This window comes from Hermetia illucens, chromosome 4, assembly GCF_905115235.1.
Source record: "Hermetia illucens chromosome 4, iHerIll2.2.curated.20191125, whole genome shotgun sequence".
NCBI lineage: Eukaryota > Metazoa > Arthropoda > Insecta > Diptera > Stratiomyidae > Hermetia > Hermetia illucens.
The window spans coordinates 169,065,678-169,085,163 of record NC_051852.1 but is presented as its reverse complement, the minus strand read 5'-3'; the positions used below and the strand labels follow the sequence as shown (position 1 = coordinate 169,085,163).

Here is a 19,486-nt window from a genome sequence, read left to right as displayed (position 1 = left end):
TCGATATGGGGTTGCACCGATCGGGAAAAAAATTACAAGAGAGGTATCTTCCATGGTATGGCCAAGTAATTCGCGCTAAAGGGATTGCTAAGATTGGTCTGAACATGGAAGTTGATGGTAAGCAACCAAAAGACTAGCCGAAACAACGGTGGCTTGATTCATTGCAAGGTAATTTGAAAGCTTCGCTTGAATGTTTGTTGTTTCTACCCCAGTTTTGACGAAAGCTTTAACGCTGATGACAGCGGATGCTCCTTGCGACTTCAGTACTCCAGTGATTTTTTGAGCCGAGAAAGAGTAATCAGTTGTTTGATCCTGTGCTTTGGGGTAAATTGCTCTATTGTGATCCAAAAAATAGAATTCGAAACGTGGAAGGTATATCAAAATCGCTTCATGTCTCTGCCTGGGTTCATTATGGAAGCGTCCTCTCACCGCTCCTCTTCTTCTTGTCACGGACACTGTCATACGGAACATCCAATGTGCAGCGCTGTATACACCGTTCTAAACAGATGATGTTTTTCTAGCGGCTCACAATTCAGGCGATCACGAGCATCTTGTCCAAAAGGGAATAATTGCTTTGTGCAACGCGATTACATTCGCGATCGTAGACAAATTGCACGAGAGGCATGGAAATGTAATTTGTGCTGACGAGAGCTCATCTGCTAAGACTGAACATCGAAATCAAAGAGGCTGGCCGAAACAAGGCTTTGTATACAAGATGGCGATTTGAGAGTCCCTCCTTTCAGATCAGACCTGTGACCAAGCAAAATAGCGTAATCCGGTAGAACTTCTAAACGGTACAAGACTGAGGAAAAAGAAGAAGAAGAATGCTGAAATTACTTTAAAATTTCGTAGGTAGCAACACACATAGGTAGCATTGCGTTACTTGTCAGACTCAACTATGCTTTCAATCTAGGTAGAATTAAGTTTTTGTATACATCCAAAAATCCATAAAAAAATTCTAGTAAAGTAGAATGGGTAAAGCTTGCTTTATTGGCTCCACCCATATATATAAAACTATTTATCTTTTTTCAGCTTTTATACCGGTTCGATTTCAAATTGCAGTGATGTTGTTTTGGCATTGTTTTGTCATATACATGGTCAGGGTAAACTTATCTGTGAATATACTAGCGATGAGCGTCGACACAATTCAAAAATCTTCTGGAAATAAAACAGATTCTATAGAAAAAAGGGTGGTAAGATATGGAAAATTAGGTCACAAGAACTGTTATCCGTTGCAGTTGTAGATACTTAACAGGATCTCAAATGTATCTGAAGTCATTGAGTAGTTTATAAAGTAATCGGTTTGGACTAGTTCACCTGGGCTTTTTTAGAATGCAAGGGATGACAAACTCAGTGTACTTGGCTTGTTAGTGCTAATTTTTCTAAGGTGTCTGGAAAATGTTAGAACGACTAAAATCGGTGAACAGAGTAGGGTAGTTTGGTAGGTATCATTGGCCGCTCCGAGGAGCCCAATGAAAGCCCAAACGGCGCACCACGTTTTGATGCCGCAAACTCCTAAGACCGTGACAGCTGTTATGACAACAGAGAGGCGGAGTCCAGCCGGCCCAGATTTTTAGGGCCAGCCCGTAGCATTCACGAAGGAAAGCTGTTCTCCCACCATGCAGCTAGAAATCTCTCGGAGGTCCCCAAAGAATGGTTTATCCAGTGTTCGTAGTCTGATTCTCTGATTCTAGCTAGAACTGGGCAATCGCAGAGGTAGTGCCTGAGGGTTCTTTCCCCCCTTCTTCGGGTGAAATCTCTCGGAGGTCCCCAAAGAATGGTTTATCCAGTGTTCGTAGTCTGATTCTAGCTAGAACTGGGCAATCGCAGAGGTAGTGCCTGAGGGTCCTCCCCCCCTTCTTCGGGTGAACAGAGTATTTAAATCCTGATTTTTTTAAACTTGGTTATTCCTGCTATTTTTTGAAGTAACAGTTTAATTCTATTCCCATTTTTTTAGTATCACTCCCATTATGTGTGGACACCCCAAGAAGAAAGTACCCTTCTAGGAGCCTACTATTACGGTTATGTGGCGACATCATTATTCGGAGGAGTAATTTGTGAGAGGCTTGGTGCGAGAATAGTTAGTGGTGTATGTCTAGCTATCAACTCAGTGTTAACCTTCTTGACCCCGGTGGCAACAGGAGTTCACTTTGCTTTTCTGTTCACCATACGTTTTATGAACGGAATGTTTGCGGTAAGTAAATGATTTCCATATTGCCCGCTATATATTTGTATAAACTGAAAACCTCTGCAGGGAATAGCATTTCCAGGAAATCAGTTTCTAATTGCGAAGTGGTCGCCCCCAAACGAAAGAGCAATATTCACTGCAACAATTATAGGAAGCAGTATCGGAACGCTTCTTACATGGGTTATGAGTAGTCTACTTTCGGAAGCCTATGGATGGGACTGGGCGTTTTATGGAGCTGGCTTTGTCTCCACTATTGTAATGGTATTCTGGTTTATAATTGTTTTCGATGAGCCTGCAGACCACTGGTACATCCGGGAGGAGGAGCGTGAATATATTCAGGAATCAATGAAAGGATTAATAATGCGCAAAAGGGTGAGTGATATCTCTATGTTACATTTTATGGAATATTGCTTTATTGAACGGTAACATTGCTATGAATGATCTGAACTCCAAGGTAAGGTCTGACAACACCTTCTATGGTTCATGTAATGGAGGAATATAGCAGGTCAGTGGCTTGGTGCAGATCCTAGAGCTTAATTTTAGGCGCATACAGTTCGAGCGCGAGATCTAAGTTTAAATTTCTATTATGGGAGGAGGAAATCTTGTGTGGGATTCTCACCTACTAAAACCACCTCCACTTCTGCGCCCATATTCCCGCAGGACACCGTTCAATCTGACTTTGCAAGGAGGGCTTTGGTTTACACCAGCACATCTAATTTACGCGTCCGTCGCGCTTTCTGGGCTCGTTCCAGTTCTTGCAGCTTTTCCTGTATTGCAGTTGCTGTTGCGTTTATCGCACTTAAATTTGCGTCTAACCTCAGTATCTCTTGGCGAAATGATGGGGACCAATAACTGCGTTAAGGGCTTCGTTTAACCCCTCTCTTTCCGTCGTGAATTTCGGACAGAGGAACATAACTTCGGGGTTTCTGTAGCTACGCATTGGTGACAATCTGAGCATCAAATCCGAAACGACGCAAGCACATCCTATATTCATGGTATTCCGTAAGGTCTTGTGGTAGGTTATAATTCAATTCTCCATGTTTTCGCTCGACCCATCTGTCAATACACGGAATCAGTACATCTCCTGTTCAGCTCGTTCCTAGTGGCTTTTCGGAAGCTGGCAGTCACTTCGACCGGATTCATCCGCCTTCTCCGGTAAAGACAGTGTTCCTCATTTGATAGAAGATCCAAGGGAATTATTACTATGATGACACACACTTCCTCACTAGATACCGTCCTATATGCGCTGCACACCCTCAGCGCGATTGGCCGGCATACCGAACTTACCGTTCCCTGGTTCACTGTATTATCCAGTGCCAACGTCCAGACAGGAGCCGCGTATAGCAGGATAGATTTCACCACCCCTGCAATAAGCAACCGGCGGCTAGACTTTGGCCCTCCAATATTAGGCATCATCCTTGCTAGAGATGAGCTACTCTTTGCTCCCTTTTTGCGGGCATAGTCCAGGTGCCCCTAGAAACTCAACTTAGCATCGATCATTACCCTCAGGTATCTAATGATCGATTTTGAAACTAACTCGTGATTATCAATCCGGATTTTGATAGTGTTGTTTTTCCTGCGATTGTTAATAAGAACCGCCCCTGTCTTATCTTCCACCAGTTCCAGTTTCACCATTTGAAGATGCTTTGATGGCATGATTGGTTTCATTTGCATACAGTTCCACGTCGTGTGGTGTTTCGCAACTACTGCCGCCACCAGTTCCTTTGGCACGCGAAGGCCGAGAATTCTGTCATACATTATGTTCCATAGCAGGGGCGCCAATACGGAGCCCCTGCTGTAGGGAGTGCAAGATCGGCGGCGTGTTACAAGGCAATAGTATTTTTGACCGACAGATAAAAGACAGTTGGTGTATCCGAGCCGTACGGATGCTAGGATTCGCTAGTGTCAATGAGCGGGACATGATCTGAGTCCCAAGCGTAATATAGTCATTCTGATCGTCAAACAAGCGAGCATTAAGGCTTTGTATTCCGGATAGCTAAAATAGTTAAAGCACTGGGCTGTCGTACCGGAAGGTCGCGGTTCAAATCTCACTGGTGGCAGAGAAATTTTTTATCGTGACTGGATGTCGGATATCGGTTGACTTCGCTGCGAATAAATCACAGTATAGGTTCCGAAGGCGACTGTTACGGGTGGAATCTACTCGCACTACTTAGCCGCCGTAAATTTCAGGTGGAGAAGGTTCACCACCTACAGCCAGACTCGGCATACCTTGCGACTGCCCAGCCCTAGCTTAAGCCCGGCTTAAGGCGACGGCTGCTTTCTTTTTTTTGTTACATCAACCCTCTCTTCTCACAGGCCCTTTTGTGCTTTATGAGGTTTTTTCATCTGTACCTTCACTTGTAGATTCTGTCAGTGGAACTAAGTCACCCTGGTTCGCTGGTATTCTATGAATAAGTGGAATATGGAAGCGATACTTAAGGGTCTTATGGCTGCTACGAGGTTGAATGCCTTCCCAAAGGATGTCATTAATTTAACTGACTCCTGGGACTTGAGTGGATTGACAAGCATGGAGACCTGAAGGACCTTATGGCGCCTGGGAGGTCGAACTCCAACACCAAGAATTTGCAAGTCTTTCAACGGTCTGCCATCTGGTGAAATTCTACCTCTGGTGGAAAAAATGACTAGGCCCTGTAATGCGAGGATACGGAATGTTTCTGCAAACAAGGATGAAATAATCTCGGCCAAAGATACACTCAAGGCTAAATGGTCTCCACGCGGAATTGGTCCTTGTATCTCCTGTAGTCGTTGAAGAGTTGTTACTTCCACTTACCCACACTGGAATCTCTCAAAGGATACTTGAAAGGCTTGATCGACCGTGTGAAGTCGGTTTTCTGCTTTCAATTCTCCTTAGCTGATGTTATCTAGGAGCAGTCGAAAATGGTCACCAGTGTTACTCGAAAGCTCCAAACTGTAGTCAGTACTCCTCGGCGTAGTGTACTCTGGTCTGACACAATCTCGAACGAAGAACTACGTCGGCGTTCAGGCCAGATACTGTTCGATATATTGATTAAAAACCAGAAGTGGCAATGGACAGGTCATACTTTAAAATAGAGGGATAAATCTACTGTCCTCTATGTCATGCAAAGGATTTCATCAGTGACCGAGGATAGAGGACTCCAGCAAGATTCATCTTGAATTGTGAATTAATACAATATGCTTTCGATCTAATTTTAAGTTCAAAACATTCACTCCTTCCAACTACTTGGTATATAAAGATACTTTATCATTGCAGGTATGGCCGCCTTTCAAGCAAGTTGCATCCTCCGTACCATTCTACGCTGCTATTGTGCTGCATTATGGTCATATGTGGAATCTGTATTTCCAGTTGACTTCTTCACCAAAGTTCTTTAGGGAGGTGAGTTTATTTTGCCCAAGTTTAACCATTGTTCGTTTGCTACCTTTTTTATGGACGACAGGTGCTGCATTTTCGATTATCAACAGCTGCATTTTACGCCGGTTTACCATATTTAGTGCGATCAATTACGGTTTTTGGGTTTGCCGCGGCTGCAGATTTTATACGACGAAATAACTTGTTGGAAATAACGTTCACAAGAAAGTTTTTTTGCGTTTTCTGTAAGTATGGTGTATATTACTTCGATCAAAAGTTTTTGTAATTTATTTAATCCACATCAACTCTTATCAGCAGAAAATATGCCTAACACTGAACATCAGATCTTATGCGCGGAATTTTTTTCGCGCATTTACCGCAGGTGGTCGAACATGCGCAATGATTTTTCTCCATCATAAAATATCGAACAATGCGCTGGGAGTTGAATCTCCTGCGATCAGTCTTCCTGTGGTAGACCAATCATTCGAAACAAACTTCTGCCTCCGAATCCTAAACTCTCTAAATTGTAATTATTATTTGGACTAAGGTTAATGTAGCTTAAACTTAGATTTTCCATGAATTGAACATTTCTGTTAGCTAAATTCGCTAATAGTAAGCTGACGATTATTCTCCTAATCTAGGTTATTGATTTTATTGTATGCACATGGTTAGGTGGCTCAGTTGAGGGATAGGGTTCATCCTGACCTCTTAGTAGGTCATCACAAACCTATATGTCCTTTTTAAAAATGCTTAACCTTCTCTTCATAATATTGTTAGCGCACATCCTGCCAGCGTTTACACTCCTTATTATGGCGGCTTTTTGTTCCAACGCGTATATTTGTCTGGGCCTAACCACTGTCTGCATGGGGTTCAATGCAGCCGCTGTTGCCACGAATTTAATAAACGTGCAGGATTTAGCGCCGAATTTCGCAGCCACATTGTACGGTATAATGAATTTCTTCGCAAATACGGCAGGATTTCTAGCACCAATCATGGTGGCAGCTATAACTGCGACGAAAGTAAGTAGTAAAAAGATAATTGTATGGATTTCAGAGGTGGTTTCATGTATTTCCAATTCCAGAACACTTTGGTCGAATGGAGGTTAATATTCGTCATCAATGCATTTTTTTACCTGATCCCTGGTTTCTTATTTATTATTTTCGGCTCTGGCGAACTGCAGCCTTGGAATAATTTACAGAAACCTGCTGCCTATGATTAGCTATAAGGACATATCATAGATTGTAAACTTATTTATGTAGTTATAAGAAAAACAAGAATAAGTACCAATAATTACCAAGCACTTATCATGGACTCAAATAAGAAACCAAAGTAAACGCGTCCAAGTTAATAAATCGAACGTAATAGAAAGTACGGGTTTGATTTTATTTTGTATCCTTGAGGATTGGCTGTGTTAAATTTAAGTTTTCTTATCAAAAGGGCAGAGATTTTCTTATCGAAAAATTAATTACCAAAGATCACGCAGGTATATTGCAAATGAGGCGGACTATAACACATCGTTCAATAAGTCCCGGGACTAGCGTAGAAATGGCGCTAATAATGCCATCTATATACCAAGGTTCAGAAGTACCAACCTTCAGATAAGATGTGTCAAAATTTGATGTAATTCGAAACATAATCAAGAAAGCTATAGTAGTTAAACTGACGCTACCTTTGCAATCGTGAAAAAATGGACCACAACGAGTTTCGTGTGTTGATAAAACATTGTTTTCTAATGGGGAAAAAACACTGTTCAAGCTCAGCAATGGCTTGGAAAAGGTTATCCGGACTCTATTCCGTCGAAAACAACCATTTGTCGGTGGTTTTCGACGTGAAACGCGGTCGTCCTGATACAAATGATGCGAAACGTTCGGGTCGGCCAAATTAGGCAGTAACTCCGGAAAACACCAAGCAAGTATTGAAAATCGTGATGGGTGACCGTAAAATGAGAATGCACGAGATAGCTAAGATGGTGAACATATCAACTGGTAGTGCATTTACTATTTTGCACCAAAAATTGACTATGAAAAAGGTTTTTTCCAAATGGCTGCTGTGTTTGCTCACAATGGAACAAAAGCAACAACGTATCAATGATTCGGAGGGCTGTTTGGCACTGTTTACTCGCAATAAACAGGATTTTTTGCATCGATATGTGACAGTGGACGAAACATGGATTCACCATTTCACTCCGGAGTCAAGTCGACAGTCAGCTGACTGGCATACGACCGGTAAAAGCCGCCCGAAGCGTCCAAAAACACAACAGTCGGCCGGCAAAGTGATGACGTCCGTATTCTGGGATGCGAATGGTATAATTTTCATTGACTACCTCGAAAAAGGAAAAACCATCAATAGCGACTACTACATGGTGTTATCGGATCGTTTGAAAGCCGAAATAGCTAAAAAACTCCCACACATGAAGAAGAAGAAAGTCATCTTTCATCAAGACAATGCACCGTGCCACAAGTCAATCAAAACGATGACCAAATTCAACGAATTGGGCTTCCAACTGCTTCCTCATCCTCCATACTCGCCGGATCTGGCCCCCAGCGACTGCTGGCTCTTTGCGGATCTCAAAAAGATGCTCCAGGGAAAAAGATTTGGCTCAAATGGAGAGGTGATCGCTGCTACTGAGGCTCATTTTGGGTCAAAAGACAAATCGTTCTACAAACATGGCATTGAAAAGTTAGAGAAGCGTTGGAATGATTGTATCATATAACCCTTGAAGGAGATTATGTTGATGAATAATAAAGAATTTTGCCGATAAAATGTTGTTTTCATAGTTAGTCCCGGGACTTATTGAACGATGTGTTATCTTCTTAAGACGTCGGCATTTGATCACCGTCACTGACTGCAAAATCGCTCCCTATGAGACCACCGCATCTCAGGATTAGCCGTTGATTTTGGCTTTGCAAATCATGCCGCTGATAAAACAGCGTGGGGACGCGATTACCAACCATTACGAATGTCGAAAAAGCGTGGAACCAAGTTAAAAACACAATCCACAAAACGGTCTAAACAACTCTCAAAGTCATCAAGCCTGGCAAGCTGTTCATCCCCCGAGCCACTTGAGTGTGAAATGACTATGTCAAAATGAATGTCTGTGACAAGAAACGGATCTACCATAAGTTTCTCTTCGGCAAATTTACCAAAATCTAACAGGGAAACAAACAAAGCGATCGCTGTCACCCGAGTGGTCCATTACAAAGATATGGCGAGAGGGACATATATCGGCTTGTCAAAAATCGAGGCTAATGCACACATAATATCGTGCACTCCTGTTGCATTAATGACAAGAACGATCAATGAACCACGACGATAGATGTTTAGAATATTTCGAGCAGATATCAACGGAAGAATTTACTCGTCTTCGATTTTCACAAATGCTGCTGATATTTGGAGCAGTTCCACCTGTCAGCGTAGCTGAACTCGAGGAAGCAATTAAACGAATGAAACCGTGGGAAGCAGCAGAACCAGACAACAATGTTTTCCTAGCGTCTCTTAATAAAGTTGATTTCGAGCATATTGTTCAACAACGGAAAGGTCGCCTCATGCAACACAGTCACAAACTGAATCTAAACAAAACCAAGTTTTGGCAATCGATACTAGTGAAACAGGCACTACCAAGGCCGGCAGCAGTGATCTGCTCAGAACCGAACGATTTAAATATCTAGGATCCATGTGATCAGCCTCTGATGAGAGGGGACATGGAAGAAGGATTTCTCCGGTCTGGAGTTTGGAGGCTCGCAAGGGAAATTCCCAGGCTATGGATGCAGATATTAAGCTAAGCTATGTGCCCAAAGCATGACTAGCGTCCAACTTTCCCCTTGCCCATCATCTTCTCTCCTACAAAAAAAAAATCCCCCGCCATGTTGCCCGGCAAAGCCGAAATTTGACCTCTCAGATTTGAAATTTCAAATTTAAATCTCCAAACCTTGAAAGCTGGGAGGAAAGTTACTTCCATGTAACACCATAGTGGACACCAGAAATACCACAGCTGGACCACTAGCGGTGACGTTGGCGCGATACTTACACTACATAAAGACAAGCATCTGAGCATCCACAATTCTAAAGGTCTAATCAAGAAACTGTCCAAGATTAATATCAAGGGGCCTCATTAGAGGTTAAAGGTGCGTTATGTATACAAACATACAACCGTAACGATACAACATATCATTACTTATAATGGTACTAAATTTTGTACTTTTAGGATGGACGTATTATTATTTCCGAGTTATCACAATCTCGGCAGATGCCGGATTTTACCTAATACTAGCACTAAGTGCCAAGCATTTACGCTCGGATGATCCTATCTACTTAAAAACTAAAAGGGGCACTGGTGGTGGTGGCCGGTGGTAGGTCAGTGGGAGAATCCGTCGAGTACTCCCCGCAACATCGAGCACGTATGCAGAATGGTGTACTTCTGCATGGTTTGAACCAGACTGTGCGAAAGTCCCAGGACATCAAGGGAAGCCGTCAGGAATTTAGGTACAATACCTGTAGCTGACAATATTATGGGAACTACGACCACCCGCTCGAGACGCCAAATTTCTTTGATTTCACGAGCCAATGGCTCATAGTTCACCTTCTTCTCCACGTATTTCCGTTCAATGTTGCTATTATGGGCGATAGCAACATCAATAATATACGCGGAGCGACCCGTCTTGTCAACTAGCAGTACGTCAGGCTTGTTGTGTGCGGTATGGCGATCAGTCAGAACTTGCCGGTCCCAATACATGCTGTAAGCAGAACTATCAAGTACTGCTTGCGGCTCATATCGGTAAACCGGACATGTTCCCGTGATCAGCCCATGCTTATATGCAAGGTTTTGATGGATAACCTTACATACAGCATTATGCCTGATGATGTATTGCACCGGTGCCATAACAGTACAGCCAGATGGTCCAACGTCTCTAACGCCAAACCACACATTCTGCACTGGTCGTTCTCCACCCGTTCTTTCATGATGAGCTTTTTATAAGCTCGGGTGGCGACCACGCCATCCTGAATGGCACACATAAACCCCTCCGTCTCAGCAAAGAGCTCCCCAGCACACAGCCATCTGTTCGACAGATGCAAATCGACAAATGGCTGCCAAAGACAATTCACATGTTTACCGTGCATTGCCTTCGACTTCCATTCATCGATCCGCTCTTGGTCCGACTTCACCCCACTCAGAGGATTGAAAGATCGATCCTTCAAGTTAAGTGGAGTCAGTCCACAGTCTGCCTTACAGACAGCCGCATGCAAGGGACTCGCCTGCTCTTTGCTGTAAAAATAAGTGCGCAGCGAGTCGACTTGGCGATGATGTTGTGCCGCCACGTCAACCACGCCTCTACCTCCGATGTCACGAGGCAGGTTCATCCGCTCCACGGCAGACTTTGGGTGATGCATTCGGAATTTGGACATAGTTGTTCGTATACGCCGCTGGACGTTTTCCAGATCGTTCTTCGTCCACGGCAATATTCCGAATGCATAAGCCAGTGAAGGGATGGCGAATACATTCAACGCGCTTATTTTATTCTTCCCCGAGAGATGCGATTTCAGCACCAGCTTTACATGTCGCAGGAATTCGGACAGCAGAGCTTCCTTCAGATCACCAACTCGAGCATGGGTTCCTTGCAGAATTCCTAGGTACTTGTAGAAGTCTGTCTCGGTCATAGCTTCGATGTGGAGGTCACCAATGCTATGTCCGGCATGCGGCTCGTGATGACCTTTGCGAATGGCTTGGATTCGACATTTGTCTAATCCAAACTCCATCCGAATATCACGGCTGAACATGTCTATTATTCGCAACAGACTTCTAAGATGGTTGTCAGTACCAGCATACAGCTTGATGTCATCTAGGTACATCAAGTGTGTCAGTTCGCACTTAGCACGTAGGCCATATTTTATTGCAAAACCATGCCCTCTAGCATCATTCAGTAGCCATGAAAGGGGGTTCAGTGCCATACAAAACCAAAGAGGACTCAATGAATCCCCCTGGAAGATGCCCCTCCGAATACGGATGGGCTCTGAGGTATTAGCACCCTCAGACGTACGGACTGACAAGGTGGTATGCCACCCCTCCATGACTGTCGCCAAAAACTTTATTAGTTTCGGATCAATACGATACAGATGTAGGATGTCGATTAGCCAGGTATGCGGAACGCTATCAAAAGCCTTGGCATAATCCATATAGCAACTGAAGAGGTTTCTTTGGCCTCTAGTTGCTTGTCCTACAACTACCGAGTCGATAATGAGTTGCTCTTTGCAACCCCTTGACCCAACTCGGCAGCCCTTCTGCTCCTCGGACAGAATGTTGTTGGTCTCGAGGTGCGCATTGATCCTTCCACTAATAATGGACGTGATGAATTTATAGAGGGTTGGTAAGCAAGTGATCGGTCTTGTGTCTGTGGGGTCCTGCACCGTGTCCTTCTTAAGGATAAGGTAGGTAATCCCCGCAGTGAGGAAAGGTGGAAATTCCTCCGGCCGACTCATGACCTTATTTATACTGCGTGCCAACCGACTGTGTATGCTGGTAAATTTCTTATACCAGAAATTCTGCACCCGATCCAGACCTGGGCCCCTCCAGTTCTTCGAGCTGTTTATGGCTCGTCGAACTTCCTCTTCGGTAACATCCGCGAAATTCATGCCAGGTGTATTGGCATGGCGGGTGCCTTCGGCGGTGATCCACTCAGCATGCTCAGCATGCTGGGCAGGTAACCCCCAAAGTCCACCCCAATACTCTTTCGCTTCCGTCACCGAGAACTGTATTGTCTGGGCGCTCTGTTGGGATTCGTTGAGAGATCTGAAAAAGCTCCGCTGGTTCCTCGCGTATGTTGCATTCTGGACACGTCTGGAATAACTTTCGCCATACCGTCGTAACCGACTGCATATGACAGAAAGTTTCTGTTTTAGTGTGTCCAGAATTTCAACTACGGGTGTCTCACAGGGGATGGCATAGTTCCGGTAAACCCTCTGCACTTTATTTCTCACCCGTCGGCTGGCATTGCCAGTGCTGATCTGAATCAGTCTAGCAATGTCCTGCCTTAGTGAGTCCCGCCGACGTTCCAGACGAATTTTCCATGGTGGATCTCTTTTGTCACTCAAACCAATAACACGAAAGCGAATCTTCTGACCGTGCAATCTGATAGCCGCAACTGCACCACAATACACAAGTGATTGTAGTTGCAGCAGCGACATATCAGCACACAGTCGAGATGCAATCTCATCATTGATTTGAGATAGAATTCCCGGAGTTGCTGGAGATGCATAGAGCCTGGGAATGCCTGGTCTATGCAAAGGATCCATATCCGAGAATTCTATACACGCTCTTTGGAATTCGTCCCGAACCTCAGCGGAAACCTCAGCTGGACGGTGGAGAAGAGTGCTTCGGCGAGTACTGAACCTGTTGCCAGCAGTGCGGCGTGGTGTTGTTGATGCCGCCGCCTCTGCCCCCATCGACTCTCGGTCACCAGTTTCCCCGATGACTTCAAGTCGAACACGTTCCCTGATGGTGGCCGGGATTGTGTCGCTGCGAGTAATAAAGCGGTACTGGTCTGCGACTCGCTGCACAGTCACGTGCGCGAATTGCGGGAAACTCTAGACGAATCTCTGGTGCAACAAGGGGCGGTAAGATGTTGTACCCGCCTCCGCCGTTATTTCGTAGTAGGAGCGGATGATGAAGAGGTTCATTTCTTCAGTCCATTTCATCCGCTTCCTACGCGAACCTGCTGAAGTGGTCGCCACAGGTTGTGGCGAAACAGTTGCAGCAGGCGGAGCTGTGCTCCTGGTCGTCGTGGCGCCTAGACGTCGAACCGCCCCACGACTAGCGGTTTCGACGCCGTGCTGTCCATTACGAGAGCCCGACCCAGTCACCAAGTCAGACGACTCCCCCCCGGTTAAACGTACTGGACCTCAAATTTCTTCTTCTTCTCATTTTTGGTGGTGCACTTTATCCCTAGCTGCCAGGTGTGTAGATAGCTTCCTTAGTGAGTAATCTGCAAGACTGCAAAGTTCCTGCACTTTCCTCACCTACCCCCTGAGACGCTGCGGTGGCGTACAGCCATTCAGACTGAAGCTATCCATCCCTCCTCCTTTCACAACCGGGCTTGGGACCGGCTTCGGCGGAGTTATTATTATTTTTATTTTCATTTTTTTGTTATAATTATTGTTATGAAGTTGGCTGAACAAAGATGCGTGAATAGTTAAATCGTAGTTTGAGGACTTCCTCCCTCTCTTATCCTCCTTTCTCCCCCGAAACTTCTAAAAGGGACATGCTCAAAATGAATAACTGGCCTGAGGATGTCGAGGAAGGGTGGGATCCTCAGAGGCCGTGCCTCATACAAGATCTGAGGCGGAAGAGACGATCATTGAGACGGTGATCCGTCGTGGATCTTCCCCTCCTTGATCGCGGCACTCGGGTCCGGAGACTTATGGCTCCACGCGCGAGATTTGTATTTGCGTCACCGAGCAATGAAAAATAAGAAGAACTTCCACGTTCGCAACATTAAAACACTTTTGCACTGCAGGAGCTTCAATCTTTGTGGGCGGACCTTCACGGTCAATTTAGCCAATTTGTTTAGATTTCTGGATAGCTCTGCCCTCTAGGTCGTTATCGGCCACTCAGGATGATCGACCTGATCTCCCTATTTCCACTCATTACATTACAATGTCACTAGAATTCTCGCCTGAATCAGAGAAGCGAGGAATCCGGGGGATTCTCGATGAGCGTGCCGGGATGTGCGCACACTAACCCATCATAAGTCAACTATACTGAACATGGTCCACATGAGAATGGCGGCAGAAATACATTCGTTTCCTTTACAAATAAATTCACCGTTAAATTTTCCTTTATTCCACATATACAAAATGTGCGTTACAAAAAAATATCACCAACAAAGAAAAAAAACACAAATGGAACCAAGTAGTTGCGTGGACATTCAACTTAACAATAAATTTAAAACGGGAACTCCCTGTGCGCGCAATTTTACAATTTCGATTCCGTCAGCCAGTTGAATGCTTGCGGTTTCCTGTCTGCTGATGGGTTGATCGCTACGTTGATGATGACTGGTCGATCCTTCAGAGTCAGTGCTTCCTTCAAGGCATCCTGTAATTGGGGAATTTCCCTGGCAAAGTATCCTTTCATTCCGAACATCTCCATCATACGCTCGTAACGGGTTTCAACGGTGAGTGCCGAAGGGGGTGTACTGGGGACAAAAAACGGGGAATGTGAGGGAGCTTAATTTTCAGCAAAGGATTCTTAGCTTTCGACTTACACTTGCGTAAGGTCGCCATCGCTTCGTATTGCGTCGAATGTGTCCTTTTCGAATCCTCCGTAGATGCCACTGTTGTTCACGATAAGAATGGTAATTGGGAGTTTGTAGCGAACCATTGTCTCCAGTTCCATTCCCGAGAAACCGAACGCCGAGTCGCCTTCTACGCATATCACTCGTTTTCCTGGGTAGCGGTCTCGGCAGACTAGAGCGGCGGCAATTGCGAAACCAGGTCCAACCTGTGGGGAAAAATCAATTGTTTGAGGTTATAAAGTGTCTGGTGGAAGATGAAGGACAGGATGCGGGCACTGTGAAGCAGACACTTACCCCCATTGTTCCGAATGTCCCGGCGTCCAAGCGATGTCGAGGGAGTGTATTCAGCAGCATCGAGCGGCCGATATCCATCGTATTCGCGCCTTCACTCACGATAATGGCATCGTCGGGTATGATTTCCTGCACGTGATGGAATACGGTGTAATAATTCAGGGGTGGGCTGGTGGTCATTGCCATGCTCCTGATCGTAGTCTTGTTCTTATAGCATTGCTCCTTGAGCAACTTCCACCAGTCCGAGTTGTCCGAAAAGTTGAAGTTCACAGCATTTAATTGCTCGAAAAGATGTTCAACAAACGGATTTATGTCGGCCTGGACGGCCACAGCGCTTCGGACGCTGTTGTGCAGCTCCTCGGGGCACAAGTCCACTTGGATGATTTTCACATCAGCAGAGAATCGTGGCGCGCGTCCGAAGTGCAGGATCCAGTTCAAACGGGCACCAAGGAGTAGAATAACGTCCGCTTTCTGTAATGCCGCAGTCCTTGCCGAAGCTACGCATTGTTTCGCCTTGTCTGAAACGACACCTTTTCCCATTGGAGTCGCCAGGAATGGAAGATTTGTATTTTCAATCATGTGGCGGAGGATGTTCTCGGAATGTGCGTAGGCAGCTCCTTTGCCAATGATAATCAAAGGCCGTTGCGCGTGGGTGAGGAGTTTGAATGCTTCGCGGACACACTCCGGGTCGGGGTAAGTGAGTGGCGGCGGTGGGTGCGTCAGTTCGAAATTTATCTTACTTTCAGGAGCGCTGGCCTGAAGAAGGTTGGCTGGGAAATCGAGATAGCTGACGCCGGGACGGCCGTAGGTGGCGTACCGCACAGCCTTCTCAATGTGCAGCGGAATTAGGCTAGCATTTGGTGGGCGAACAGCATACTTGCAATACGGACGACTGGCCTCAACCTGGAGGTACTCCTGGAAGCCGCCGATACCTTCGTGGTCCTCGGACGTTGCGCCGGCAATAACAACCAGCGGCCAGCAATTCATCTGGGCGTTTGCCATGCCACCTGCAAAATAATTGATGTAGCGGACATTTACTTCACAATACGGAGTTGAGGGGATTTACCGGTAACGTGAAGAAGGCCGGGTCCGGAAACGCAAAGGCATACTCCAGGCTTGCCCGTTAGATAGCCAACCGCCTGGGCTGCGTAGCAAGCGGCCTGCTCGTTCCGCATTCCGATGTATTTCAGGCCGGCGGCTTGCATCGCCATCGAGAGTTCAATGACTGGAATTCCGATGATGCCGAAGACATATTCAATGCCCTAAAACGGATAGAATCAGAACAGAAACTACACTTGGCGAGTAATCTAAGGGTTTTGCAATAAACAGTTGCGTGTTGACATGTCAGACAAGAAAGAGAAGTAAAATCACGAAAAGTGAACTGTTAGCGGCATGTTTTCTGCTTAATCACTTTGTGTCCAGTTAGAACGGAACGGATTGATATTCGCATTGTCTTGAGCGTAATTTTCTGGCTCCGTAGAAATCACATGATCCATTTGCGACCACCCAGACTCCATAGGATAATTAGACACGCCTCGAGCGGCTCTCAGGCGTTGGCCAAGAGCCTCCGATTCCAATTGGCCTCTCTAATTTCTTATCGCAGACAGAGCTCTTCCAGATTATCTTTCACGGTCTCATGTCCAAGGTTTAAAATCCAAAACTTCTTATCTTCTCTCCGGTTTGTATGTTTTGTCCGACGTCACACATTCGCCTCTAATTACTTGATTTGAACTTCGAACTCTCGCGAAAACTGTGGCAAATCGGAAAAAGGACCAACTGGGGTTGGTGCGCGCTTACCTGTGCCTTTAGACTCCTCGCGATAATCGTGTTCACGTCTAACGTAGCCATCGCAGACACCGGCTTTTCTCACCTTTGTTTGGAAAACTCAAAATGTCTATGAATTGTGAGACGTCAGACACCCAATTGGGTCTTTTGACACTCAACAAGTGTTCAAGTGTTCACTCTGCAGATGGGAGTGCAGCGGGCAAACGTCAATTGGTTCGCTGATAAGAAGAAGATAAGGAGATTCTAGCAGAACTGCAAGAATGGGTAGTTGGGGTTTACCGGAAATTGAAACTGTTCAAGATGGCGCTTGGATAGAGAAGATGAATTTGGTCTTTTATACTCGTTTTTTGGATTGATGGTTGCATCTGGGTAAATATTTCGCATTTATTCGGGTGTATTCTTCCTTTGTTTACACAGTTCCATTAAGATACTCAATAACTTCTCAAGTCCAGATCAATTAATAACGAGAAAACTGACACAATATCAGTCTTTATTTTGAAACATTCGCCATTGTGAATGGACAAAACAATGTAGAATTGTCGTTATTTTCACAGTTGTAAAATCGTATTGTTATCAGGGACTGATTATTTATATTAATTATGCCGTCGAATCATTATGCATTCTCAAAGAACGGCACGTGCAGAGACTTATGACGAACTCCGTCGAGCGAAGCGACTTCACAAACGGAAAAAGGAAGCCTGGGAGAACCAACAAGTCTGTGAAAGAGAAAAGTACAGGGAGCAACCGCATCAGGCGCGGAAGTTTTACCAACAAGTCAGCAGGGTGAAGCCTTATACATCTCGATGCTCCTCCTGCCGAGACAAAGAGAGAAATCTGATTTCCGACAGAATGGGCATATTGGAGCGATGGGTTGAGCACTTTAATGAGCTGCTGAACAACCAGAACATCGGCGAGTTGAAGGTTTCGCTAACTGAAGACGACAGACAAATACTGCCACCACCAAATTTAGGAGAAACAGTCCGTGGAATTCATCGGCTAACAAATCATAAGTCGTCAGGAGCCGATGGAATTACAGCCGAATTGGTTAAATATGGAGGCGACCAGTTACACCAAGTGGTTCATCAACTTGTGGTCAAGGTATGGGACAGCAAATCAATGCCTGACGATTGGCAACGAGGCATTATCTGTCTCATACATAAAAGGGGAGATATCACACAGTGCAGCAATTATAGAGGTATCACGTTGCTGAGTACCATCTATAAGATATTTTACGCTATCTTGCTAGGCCAGATAGCCCCATACGCCCAGAACATCATTGGCCCATACCAAAGAGGCTTCACTCCAGGCAAATCAACAACAGATCAGATTTTCTCTGTGCGGCAAGCGATGGAAAAACTGTTGGAATATGGACAACAGTTCCACCATCTATTCATCGGCTTTAAAGCCGCCTATGATAGCATAGCCAGAATTCAGTATCCCGACGAAACTAATAAGACTGACTAGGCTGACCCTGACCAATGTGCGAGGCCACATAAAAGCAGCAGGATCACTCTCAAGACCATTCGACATCAACAACGGTCTACGAGAAGGGGATGCCCTATCATGCGTCCTCTTTAACCTGGCCCTCGAGAAAGGGATCCGTGATGCTGATGTAAATGCAAGAGGTACGATCCTCTTCAAGTCCACCCAACTACTGGCCTATGCTGACGATATCGACATAATGGGAAGAACCACCCGAGACGTACAAACTGCCTTCATCCAGATCGAGCAGGCGACAATTGGCGTGAGATCTTGGGCTGCACATCAATGAAGGCAAGACAAAATATATGTGGCAACGTCAGCACCGAAGACGAACCAACCAACAACATCAAATCTCACTAGTCAAACAGGAAGAATAAGGATAGGAGAATACAACTTTGAGACCGTTGACAATTTCTCCTATCTAGGGTCGAAAATCACAATCGATAACAGCTACGATGATGAAATCCGCGCACGGTTGTTGTCAGCCAACAGAGCCTATTTCAGCTTACAAAGACTGTTCCGCTCGAGACGTCTCACCATAGGGTTAAAGCTCTTACTGTACAAGACTATGATCTTGCCAGTCCTCATGTATTCCTCGGAGAGTTGGGTTCTTAGCAAGAAAACTTGCGAACTCTTGGCCGCGTTCGAGAGAAGAATCCTCCGAAGAATTTTTGGCCCCCTACATGAGAATGGACGATTCCGTAGCCTACACAATGACGAAATCTATGATACCATGACCGTCCGGTTGTGGATAAAATCTGGCTCAATAGGTTACGGTGGGCGGGTCACTTAATCCGTATGGATGAGAATGATCCCACCCGGAAAGTCTATATGGTAGAAAATGAAGACGAGGCAGACCCTGCCTAAGATGGAGCGATGGCGTAGGTCAGGACGTCAGACAGCTTTCAGGGATATCGAATTGTTGAACCTCGGCGCAAAACCGAGGTGTCTGGAGTTCCTTATTAATACAGGCCTAGACCGGATACCGGTTGTTGCGCCGTTGATGATGATGAAATGCAAACTCAAGTTAGGATTCACATAAGCCTATTATGAAAACGTATCCGCATAGTACGACTCTGGTCAACTGCTTTTAGCGACTCAATTTTT

General features: G+C 45.3%; 2 protein-coding genes across 2 annotated transcripts; one reads left to right on the top strand and one right to left on the bottom strand.

Annotated features, from left to right (window-relative positions):
- The first annotated feature begins 856 nt into the window (after nucleotides 1–856).
- Nucleotides 857–6,905, top strand: LOC119655051 (sialin-like). The gene is made up of 8 exons (XM_038060737.1): nucleotides 857–975; nucleotides 1,033–1,193; nucleotides 1,958–2,194; nucleotides 2,255–2,560; nucleotides 5,442–5,564; nucleotides 5,626–5,782; nucleotides 6,315–6,556; nucleotides 6,619–6,905. The coding sequence occupies exons 1-8, from the start codon at nucleotides 972–974 to the stop codon at nucleotides 6,754–6,756; spliced, it is 1,368 nt and encodes a 455-aa protein (XP_037916665.1). The 5' UTR covers nucleotides 857–971; the 3' UTR covers nucleotides 6,757–6,905.
- A 7,430-nt stretch (nucleotides 6,906–14,335) lies between these two features.
- On the bottom strand, nucleotides 14,336–16,960 carry LOC119654366 (2-hydroxyacyl-CoA lyase 1). Its single transcript, XM_038059711.1, has 5 exons — nucleotides 16,910–16,960; nucleotides 16,179–16,374; nucleotides 15,116–16,119; nucleotides 14,792–15,027; nucleotides 14,336–14,722 (listed from the first exon to the last, which is right to left on the bottom strand). The coding sequence occupies exons 1-5, from the start codon at nucleotides 16,958–16,960 to the stop codon at nucleotides 14,503–14,505; spliced, it is 1,707 nt and encodes a 568-aa protein (XP_037915639.1). The 3' UTR covers nucleotides 14,336–14,502.
- Nucleotides 16,961–19,486: the final 2,526 nt, after the last annotated feature.